This window comes from Coffea arabica, chromosome 8c, assembly GCF_036785885.1.
Source record: "Coffea arabica cultivar ET-39 chromosome 8c, Coffea Arabica ET-39 HiFi, whole genome shotgun sequence".
Taxonomy (NCBI): Eukaryota; Viridiplantae; Streptophyta; class Magnoliopsida; order Gentianales; family Rubiaceae; genus Coffea; species Coffea arabica.
In genome coordinates this window covers 11,937,539-11,948,776 of record NC_092325.1, presented here as the reverse complement: position 1 = coordinate 11,948,776, position 11,238 = coordinate 11,937,539, and the positions used below count along the sequence as shown (strand labels likewise).

Sequence of the window (11,238 nt, the reverse complement as noted above, 5' to 3'; positions counted from 1 at the left end):
AAGCTTAATCATTAGAGTTGGTCCAACAGTCAAGAGAGGACTCTTGTAATTTAGAATTTAAATCATGTGTTTAACAGTTGATCCATATATACACACTATGAAGCTTGGTTGTTCTAGAAAGATAGGAACAACCAAGCAAATTCTATTCCACATGGAGGTGCGTATATATGTACTAGCAACCTTGAATTGGAAGTTATATGATTGGGAGACAATCAGTGGAGAAAGCTTTGCTTCGCTTGTCAAGAAATCAATCTTAGAGCTTTCTATTAATGAATCAGAGAGGAGAATGATGCAGGCAACTCCTTTTAGGGCAAACACCTCCAGTTGCACATATAATCCTCATCATTTCATTGAAATTTGGTGCTCCAGCTCCAAGTGTGAGATTTTGCCAAATGAAATTAACTTTGGAGCAGAGATGCATTTATCCTTGATTTGTTTGTGCCATGGACTTTTATTTTGAGTATTTTGCACTATAAAATTTTACACACTTCCTGACCATTGGTTTGTAATGTCAATAAATTGAAATCACTATTTTGAAAGGTGAAGGTCAGGCATGTCTTGGGTTGCACCTTAAGGCAAGGCGCACTTGGAAAGCCCTAGGGCAAGAGTTGGGGGCGTAAGTGTTATGAGGCAAATGCCCAGAGTTTGCTTCAAAGTTGGAGCCGCGACCAGGCGAATGGCAGTCAATTTCCAAGCCATAACCTACAACATCCATACAAAGGAGGAGGTGTCTTGGTTTTTCACAGCACTTTAAGCTAGACCTCGTGCGTCTACTAGAGAGGAGTTATGGGATTACATTGCTCAATTGAGAGAAGTTATATTTACTCCATGGCTATTAGGAGGCGACTTCAATGAAGTTTTGTGCCAATCAGAGATGAAAGGAGGCCGTCCTTTGTGTTTGTCGAATCTGGGAAGACTGGCTAGATAGTTGCAAATTAATCGACTTGGGATTCTCAGGATCTAGTTTCACCTTGACAAATACGCACTTCATACGCCCCAACGGAAACCAGAGAGCTTGTTCTTTCATGGAAGAACGTGAGGAGAAGGAAGTACAAACCTAATTATTTGAATCCTTATCAGTATTTAGCATTAGTGATAGATGGGATATAAGACAAAACCATGAATGGAAAATAAGAAGGGGCACAAGAAAAGGCTTTTGATGATTTAAGATAGTTTAAGATTTCGGGATGAAGAAGGAAGAATTGCAGCTACGGCGAGTCTAGAGATGTATAGCTACTTTTAAAGAGCATTAAGTATCAAGTCCTTCAATTTTGGCTCACATGTTATCTTTATTCCTCATTTAACCCCAAAAATTAATATCTTATCAATTTAACTATTTTTAGATTTTAGTAATACATATCATAAGAAAAAAAATCTATGTTTCCAAGTAATATCATAATGCCTTGTCAGATATAACCATTTCGAGATGCCCAAAACTACTATTTGATTGAAATTTTACCATATTTTCCATACTATTATTACTATCATATCTTGCAACAAGATAATTTTTGTAATTTTTCTTAATTGTGCATTTTTCTGGTAGTTATATGTATTTTTAATAATATTTCTTTTTTATAATATTCTTTTACTATTTTATGTATTTTTATATACTAGTTTACGCCCTAAGCTCCAGGTTTTCGCCCCGCCTAGGCGAAGACAAAATGCTCAACTCAATGTTTTTGCCTTTTAAAACATTGATTGACATAAATCTATGTACAAATTCCAAACATGTTCCTGAGCATGAGAATCTTAATGGGTGCAAAGTAGAATAAAGCTAAAAATTTTTGCAAATATACATGTTTTTGAGCCTATAGGAAAAGAGATTTCCAATGTGATCTTTTCTTTCTCTTTCTTAGTGCAGATTAGTGCAAACTGTGCATGAAGAAATGCTGTGTACTGTAACATGGCCGAGAGAATTGTTTCCACTACGTTAGAAACTCTTTGGGGTTTGTTAAAAGAAGAGGCAAAACTCTTATCTGGAGTGAATGCCAAAGTTAATGAACTATGCAGAGAATTTAGGAGAATGCAATGCTTCCTCCAAGATGCTGATGCAAGACAATACAAAGACCAGAGTGTGCAAAACTCTATACAAGAAATAAGAAGTCTTGCTTATAGAGCGGAGAATGTTGTCGAAACTTATATTATTGAAATTTCATCCAGAAGAGGAAGAGGCTGCAAAAAATCATGCAAAAGGTTTTGCTGCATACTGAATGAGCTTAATGTGCTCCATACAATTGGTTTTGGGATTGAAAGTATTAGATCCGAAATAGCTGAAGTTACCAAAAGTTTGCAAGCTTACGGCATAAAAGGAATAGATGGAGGAGAAAGTTCAAGTCGTGCTGCAAATGAGAAAGACCGCTGGCTACAGAAAACCTGTGACGACCCCACCTCCCCCTAGGGCGTACCCCAGGGTTTAGCGGACCACTTGCCCAGCTTTCGCCAGGACTCACTCACTATTTCGGATAATATAATTCACAACTTCAAACATAAAGAAAATAACAATTTTCAAGTTTGAAGAGTACAAATACATTCATTTCTATCTCAAACTTCCATACAATCCCAAATACATCAAAAAAATTGGAGTTCTAAAAACATTCAACCCAAATCGAGCGACCAGTACATGTACTATTACAAAATTTTCAAAAACTAGACTACGCTAGCCTGTACAAGTCACACGCCTTGTTCATACCCCCTGTAAGGAAAACAAAACTAGTAGAGTGAACTAAAGCTCAGTGACGTTCCAAATAGCAAGTTGACCAATAATTACAAGTAACAATATCATAATAGTAAAGTAGCAAGCATTAACAAATCAAGAAAATAAGCAATAACATTTTGGATGATCAAACATTAAATATTCAGCATTTCATGTAAAAGGATACAGTTGCTCTTGTAAACTAACTCCACCATAGCTTGATCGTGTAGTAGTTGACACTCCGTCAACTTTCAAGTAAGGTAACTAGTCTAGTAGTAAACCACTTAACTCCAATCTCTGTCCACCAACCAAACCCCTTACTGGGCCCGAACTCCAAGACAAACATTGGTGGTAATACTCGAGTATATCGATTAGTCGAGGTGATAACACTCCACTCAATAAAACTAAAGACCCAGGGTTCGTTATCGAATAGGCCAAGCCATTGCCGGTTCGACTCGATTAACTAGCCACAAGGTTTCTGGAATTCTAGACAAGATACGAATCATATGCATGTACATCAATTCACTTTCAATCAATGAATAAGAATATAACATATTAGGGCAAGTGCGATAAAGTACACCCTTATCTGATCAAACCAATCACATATCATTTGATCACATTGGTCAAATATTTAAAATAAGTATCAAGTTCGATCAAGTATTTGGAAGCACTCACCAAAGATTTAGTACTTCTTCGGATCATGTTCAGGTATTACTCCTGGTTTGGAGTCTAAATCTGTAATAAAACATCGTTTAAGAGCTTTGAAATCAACTAAGGTTCGAAACTTAAGCGTTTAACGAAAACCAAGTAATTGAAACTGATTTGGGTAATATTCATATTACTTATCATGTCCTAGCAAATTCATGCTCGCTCTTTTAGTTTTGGTAATAAAGTGAGTAAAATTTTGGAATTCCCATTTGAGTCGAAAAGACGAGAATAACGTATTTTTATTGGTCATTACTTTCATTTTTTTCCAAGGGTACGAGTTTCGGCCAAATTCCAGCTTATATATCTCTACGAAAGTAGACTCGAATACCCTAGATAAATCAAGTTCAATTTGTCCTCAAATTTTTGCCCAAGTCGCGATTACACACGCCTAACTCTCGAGTGAAAATTTAGGCGGCACACCCTTTGTATTTCGCTATTTTTCAACCATTATGGCTTTATTATTTCCTCAATTCAGCCCAAAGTCACACATAAGCAATGTTAACACAATAACCTTTCAACTAGGCTCAATGTCATCCAATTACAAGACAAGTCTAACAATGCGACCGGAAACCAGTTTTAAAGACAAATGGCTAAACAACAGGTTTGACGTCTCTTGGCGTTTCGGTCACAACTGAAGCTATGCTTATCAGATTGGGGTAATTTTTATGGCATTTAGAAGCTAAGACAGAGAGATACATTTCTTATGAAGACATCAACATCCAGTTCGTGCATTTTCAAGGTCAAAATGTGCAATCTCAGAGAAAACAGAAAGCTGCCTGTGAAATAGGGCTTTTGGTAGTCAGGGGTATTTTAGTTATTTTACACTCTACAATGCTCAGATTGAGCTGAAATTTTACAGGAAAATAGTTAATTCCATTCCCTACAACTTTTATGTTTTGACCTAGACCTGATTCTGTGAAGGCCCCACTACCCTCTGGGACGTACCCTAGGGTTTAGCGGACCGCCTGTCCAACTCTCGCCAGGACTCACTCACTCACATCAAATAAAATAGGGTGCAATCTCAATAATAAACGAAATAACAGTTCCCAAGTTTGGAACATACAAATACGTTCATTTCTATCTCAACCATCCATACAATCCCAAATACATCAAAAGATTTAAGTTCCCAATACATTCAACCCTAATCGAGCGACTAGTGCGAGTACAATTCAAAATTCAAAAACTACTAGACTACGTTGGCCTATACCAGTTTTCGCCTCGCTCGTACCCCCTGTAAGGAAAACAAATAGCGTGGAATGAGTTAAAAACCCAGTGAGGTTCCAAATAGCAAGTTGACCAATATTGAAAAGTACAAATATCACATAGCAAAATAGCGAGCATAACAATTTCATGAAAGTGAGCAATAACACTTCAAATAGCAAATGTAATTATGAGCGAGTGAAAACTCTTTTTGTTTTCTAAAAGAACAATAATACTTCGAATAACAATCAATGTATAAGGATACAGATGGCTCTCAGGAGCCAAATTCCCATTTCTTTACCAGAGCTTGATCAAGTATTAGTTGACACTCTGTCAACTTTCAAGTAAAGTAACTAGTCCAGTAGTAACCACTTAACTCCAATCTCCGTCCACCAATCAAACTCCTTACCGGACCCGAACTCCAAGATAAACACTGGTGGTAATACCCGAGTATACCGATTAGTCGAGAAGATAACACTCCACTCGACAACACTAGATACCCATGGTTCGTTATCTAATCGACCAAACCCTTGCCGACTCGACTCGATTAACTAGCCAATGGGGTTTGGGTTCCCAAGAATATGGAGATGGGAATGAGAGGCACCTTCCACTCACATTGAGTGTGATACATGCTACCGCTCAGTACTTACAAGTTAAATACAAGTATATCAAGTCAATTACAACAATAAACAAGTATATATCATATTAGGGCAAGTGCGATAAAGTACACTCTTGCCCGATCCAACAAATTACATATCATTAAATCACATTGGTCAAGTATTGAAAACAAGTGTCCAGTTCAACCAGGTATTTGGAAGCACTCACCAAAGGTCTAGTGCCTCTCAAAAGTCACGTTCAGGTCCAACTCCTTGGTTGGAGTCCAAATCTGCGATAAAATATCATTTACGAATGTAAAACTCTCCAGAGTTCGAAACTTAGGAGTTTTGCTTCAAGAAAATCAATAAATGCAACTCGTTTAAGTAGTATTCAAGATACTTATCAAAGTTCGAAAAATTCATGCTCGCTCGTTTAGTTATGATCAAGAAGTGGTTTCGACTTTAGAAGTTACACTTGGTATCAAAAATCGGGAAAAATCGTATTTTGAAAGGGTCGCTACTTTCACTTTTCAAGGGTACGAGTTCTGGCAAAATTTTAGCTTATATATCCTGACTAAAGAAAACTCGAATACCATTGGTGATCCAAGTCCAACTTGACCTCAAATCCTTACTCAAGTCGTAACTATATCTACCTAGCCCTAAAGTGAAAATTTGGGCAGTATGCCCTTTGTGTTTACCTATTTTTCAGTCATTTATGGTTTCATTGTTTTTCTTAATTCAGCCTCAAAACACATACAAATAATAAATCTCATCACAGTAGCCGTTCAATGGCTCAAAATCATCCAAGTACAACACAAGTATAATAATCCAATCGGAAATCAAGTTTTGAAGACAAAAGGCTAAATGGCAGATTCGACATCTTATAACATTTTAGTCACAACTAGAGTTAGTTTATCAGATTGGTGTAAACTTTATACCATTTCGAAGTTAAGACAAAGGGTTACAACTTTCATGAAGACAACTCAACCCAGTTCACAATTGATCCAGGTCGAAATTACAGATTACAGAAACAAAATGTCCTTGTCAGTATGGTTGTCAGTACTGACTTCAAATGACAATAACTCAAGCTACACAATTCCGTTTGAGGTTTTTTTAGATGTTTTGGAAAGCTAAAACATAGGGTTAAAAGTTTCATGTTTTAGCCAAAGGCTAATTTGATACGGATCAAGGTGAAAAAAAGCAGCCAAAATGAGGAAATGTCTAAACTGTCCACAAAACTATACCTATGGCAGCAAGGGTAATTTTGTCATTTCACCTGCTATAGTGCTCTTATTGAACTGAAATTTTACAGACAGTTATAAAATATCATTTCCTACAACTTTCATATTTTAACCTAAAACTGGCTCGGCCTCCATCATGGCCGAATAAAACTGGTCAGAACAGGGAATACAAAAAAACGTAAAGCTGGAATTAAGGCATTCAAGTGATAATCTTCTTATTCATGTACAAAACCACTACTACCACTCCCTATCTAAGCTTATTCACATCATATTCTATCTAAACAAGAAGAATTACAGCTGAACAATTCAAAACCCTAACTCACAAATCCACCATAATCACCAAAACTACTTACATAGCTATCATTCACCAAGAATATGAGTTGCTACACAACTTAAGCAAGATTAAGGGAAAGAATGGAATGGTCAGCCATAATACCTCACTAAGATACTTGTAAGAGATATCCACCACCTCTCCTTATAAACCTTTAGCACACCAAACTTCCCAAGTGCTCAAAGAAAGGATTAATCGGTTTGGTTTCTTGATTTTCTCTCAAACTAGGCTAAAACTCAAGATGGAATTGAAGCTTGCTTCTCTTTTTTTTTCTCCCTTAGGCTCAGCCAAGCTGGTGGAAAAATGGAGGAAGAATGAAGCTTCAAGAAGGTTAAGAAGCTTGGTCTTTGTTTAGGTCAAAGATGGTTGGATTACTTCCACTTGTCACCACAAGGTTTCATCTTGAATTTTTTCTTCTTTTCCTTGGTTTTATTAGTCAAAAATTTCGGCCATAGTGAGCTGATAAGGGGCTGATATTATGCACTAATAACAATGAGATTAAGTTAAGAAAGTGGTGGTCAAGTGGTGTGTTCAATCGGTAGTGAACGGTACACGTCGGTTCACACCGTTTTTCCGTAAATCACACGTACTAGGGTTTTTACTTACCATTCACTAACTTATTATTATTACTTCTAATCACACATTATTTTCTCATCTAAAACTCACTCTTAATCACCAAATTTAGTACACACTCCGTACCGATTACTCACACTACGAAAAGACATAAAAATCGTAGTTTATCGTAATGGTGAAAGTAAAAAAGGAAACCCTTGTTTCTATGATTATTTGTAACTATTGGGGAAGTGAATGTGTAGTAAAGTTATTGTAAAGTAATAAATTCCAAATTAAAAGGAATTTTAAGAAAAATATATGGAATTTTACAAGTCCTCACAGATTCGGCCTCTAACATAATGCCTTTGGAAATACTATCACCTATTAAACCCAAAATCTATATACCAATTATTAAGAAATAAATTAACAGTAAAATAGCAGAATCGTACTTGGATTCATATCGACAAACTGATATTTGAATTTTCAAAGATATTGGGGTAGCCTTCCAGGTCAACAGGTATTTGCCAAACCTTGAGAGAGCCCTTTAGTATCTCTCTAGTATCTTTCCTGACGATGGGATATCAAAGAAGAACTATTTTTGTGGTACTACAAATAAGACAAATAGAATGATGCCTGTGACTTGGGGACCATAACCCTATTTATAGGTAACATTCCTGTTACCCTTTGAAACCCTATTTCAGTCCATCATAGAAATAGGAGCCCTTAAGTCTCTATACATTAAAGGCCCACATCGTATTAGATACATTAAGTCCAAACCATTTTTGATCACTTTAATTAAACTTAACCTTATTTGACAGTTTGCATTACATAATTATTCGCATATAAATCCAATGTTGGATTAAGGATCCAACATATACTTGGTGGGATCTTGAGCAAATATGACTCCTTGGATGAATGGAAAATGGTGAATAAGGACATCAACTCTTATCTGACAAGAGAAGGCCTGCAGGAAAACAAAGGGATAATGTAGATTCTTTCTTTGAGTTATGATGTCCTTCCATACCATTTGAAGCCTTGTTTTCTTTATTTTGGCCATTTTGCAGAGGATCTACAAGTTGAGGCAATGTACTTGTATTGCTGCTGGATAGCCGAAGGAATGGTTGAGGGTCAAGGAGAAGAGACGTTAGTGGAAGTGGCAGAACAGTATTTGACTGAGCTGGTTAGTAGGTCTATGGTTCAAGTAGAAGTGATTGAGTTTCCCACAACAACAACAATCCGGTACGATTCTTGCTGGCTTCATGGTCTTATGAGAGAACTATGTTTGATGAAATGTATAGAAGAAGATTTTCTTAAGGTTGTGGATTTTCAAGACAAATCTGGAGAAGTAAAATTCTGGGATCCTAATCCAATAATTGGCAGTAATGATACATATAGATTGGCTATCCATACAGACAGATACGTTGATGGTGATGCTATTGTTACACAAGAAATATCTGTACAACAACTACGCTCCTTCATATCCATTAATTTCGGACAAGGTGAAAATTGGTCTGCAGAAATTGCACGGTCCCCAAAAGTATTTAACAAGTTTAAGTACCTTCATGTTCTAGATTTTCAATTCTACAGTTTTGGGGACAACAAGATATTAGAAGTTATCGAGGAGCTGATCCATCTGAGGTTTCTAAGGCTTTGTAACTCTAATATGGATGAGTTGCCATTGGGAATATTCAATTTGCCCTTCTTACAAAGCCTAGATCTACGGCTGGATTATTGGAACGTTCCCACCAAAGTGCCAAATCAGAATGTCAAATGGAAAGCTAAAAGACTGAGAAACATCTTCTTTGAGAATACTGATGCAAGACTAGTTGATCAAGGGAAATTCAGATTACTTGGTTTAGATCAGCTGGAGAAACTATCTAATTTTTGTAGTGAAACAATGGAAGTAAGAGATCTCTGCAAGTTGGTTACCCTTCATTACTTCTCTGCCACGATTTTTGGTAATGAAAGCCTTTCTTTAGTCCTCAGTTGCATTGAAGAGAATTGGCCCCGTATTAGACATGTGGAGATTCATATCAAGAATTGTCATTTTACCAGCTTGCAAAATGAAAATGGGGCTTCCAATCTTTTAAGGAAGGTTTTCATGTCTCGCAACCTACATGGCTTGTCAATCGAAGGAGGCCTAGGTAGAGGACTACCCAATTTGGGATCAGAATTGGCAATAAAGCAGCATTGGCTAGAATTGATTCGATCTGAGATGGTAGAAGACCCCTTGGAAATGTTGGAGAAGCTTCCCAACCTAAGAAAGCTTCGATTGCTTGGAGCTTTTGTTGGGAAAGAAATGTTTTTTCATGCAAAGGGCTTTCCCAATTTCAAACATCTTGTGCTCCGAGGATTGCACAAATTAGAGAAGTTGAGGGTTAATGAAGGAGCCATATGCAATCTGTGACAGCCCCACCTCCCCCAAGGCGAATCAAAGGGTTCGGTGGAGCCGGGGCTCACTACAATTCTCAAATAAATTACATCACTCACTTCTGAACATAGGGTACAATCCGCAATAATAAATCAAATAACAATTCCTAAGTTCAGAATGTATACTTACATACATTCAAATCTCAAATAGTAGTACAAAATCAAATGTACAAAGGTTCTCAATTCTTCATACATCCAACCCTTGCCAAGCGCTAGGGCAAAAACCATTACAAAAATTCACAAGAACTAGACAGGCTAGTCTGTACAGATCTCTCGTCCTTACTCGCATCCCCTGTTAAGAAAAACAAAGCTAACGGAATGAGCTAAAAGCTCAGTGAGGTTCCAGACACATAATCAACTTAAACAAGGACATTAGTTATGTAATAACAAGTAATTCAAGAAACATTAACAATATAAAACAATGATAACACATTCATTAAAAGGATACATGCTCACATGGAGCCTTTCGTTCTTTCATTCACCATTCATTTTCTTATTCCTCCAATCATTTTAAAATGCACCTTGTAAGTGAAAACCCCTCCATTGACATTGTCACTTGTTCATTCATTTCATTCTTCCCCCTTCTGGACATTGGTCAAACTCTATCCGACAATGTGGTAATACTCGAGTATACCAAACTTTTACCCAAGGCCATCAAATCGCCCGACCGAGTCCGCTTCTGGCTCGAGTCGACCGGCAATGAAGGGCAAGGGACCAATTCAGTCACAAGACTTACATTCATGCACAACTAGCGTATAATCTAATAATTATTAAAAATTTCACATTTATTTAGGTCGAGTACGATAAAGTACACACCCGCCTAGCAAAACTCGATTTCAGCAATCATTGAAAACATTTAACAGTTAATTAAACATCCAAAACTAGTCACACAGTCAATGGAAACATAACGTACAAAGAACACTCACCTATTTAAGCAAAATAACGTCCAAAGTATCCTTCCGGATAATACCCTCAATCACCAAGAAACCCTAATAATAACCAAGGGAAAATATTACGGTTAAACCATCCAAAGTTTAGGTGAACCAAAGAAAATTCGAATAACTACTAGTACAAAATATAAATATGGTTTTGGAAGTGAAAAGAGTACATTTAAACCAAAGGACATGAGTAAAATATTTGTAAAACTTATGCTCGTTCGTAAAACTTTGAAATCTCCATTTGAGTCGAAGTGACAAAGAAAACATATTTCTATTAGTCGTAAATTTCATTATTCCAAGGGTACAGGTTTCGACCAAATTCTAACTTATATACCTCGATAAAAGAAGACGCAAATATTCTAGCTGGTCCAAGTGGTATTCATCCTCAAATCCTTACCTAGTTCTCGAGCGTAAATTTGGGCAGCACGCCCTTTGTATTTATCTATTTTCCAGCCATTTATGGCTTCATTATTTTTTTCAATCAGTCCCAAAGTCACACACAGATAATCTCATTACAATAGCCGTTCAATAGGCTCAACAATCATCCAAG

At 36.8% G+C, this 11,238-nt stretch overlaps 1 protein-coding gene across 1 annotated transcript; it reads left to right on the top strand.

Annotated features, from left to right (window-relative positions):
• The first annotated feature begins 8,437 nt into the window (after positions 1-8,437).
• On the top strand, positions 8,438-9,727 carry LOC140013379 (probable disease resistance protein RXW24L). The gene has a single exon (XM_072062648.1). It carries the CDS (start codon positions 8,438-8,440, stop codon positions 9,725-9,727), a length of 1,290 nt encoding a protein of 429 aa, XP_071918749.1.
• The last annotated feature ends 1,511 nt before the right edge of the window (positions 9,728-11,238 follow it).

Bases quoted from the DNA above. Each gene is read 5' to 3' on its own strand.
- LOC140013379 (XM_072062648.1), top strand. From the start codon at position 8,438: ATGGTTGAGGGTCAAGGAGAAGAGACGTTAGTGGAAGTGGCAGAACAG.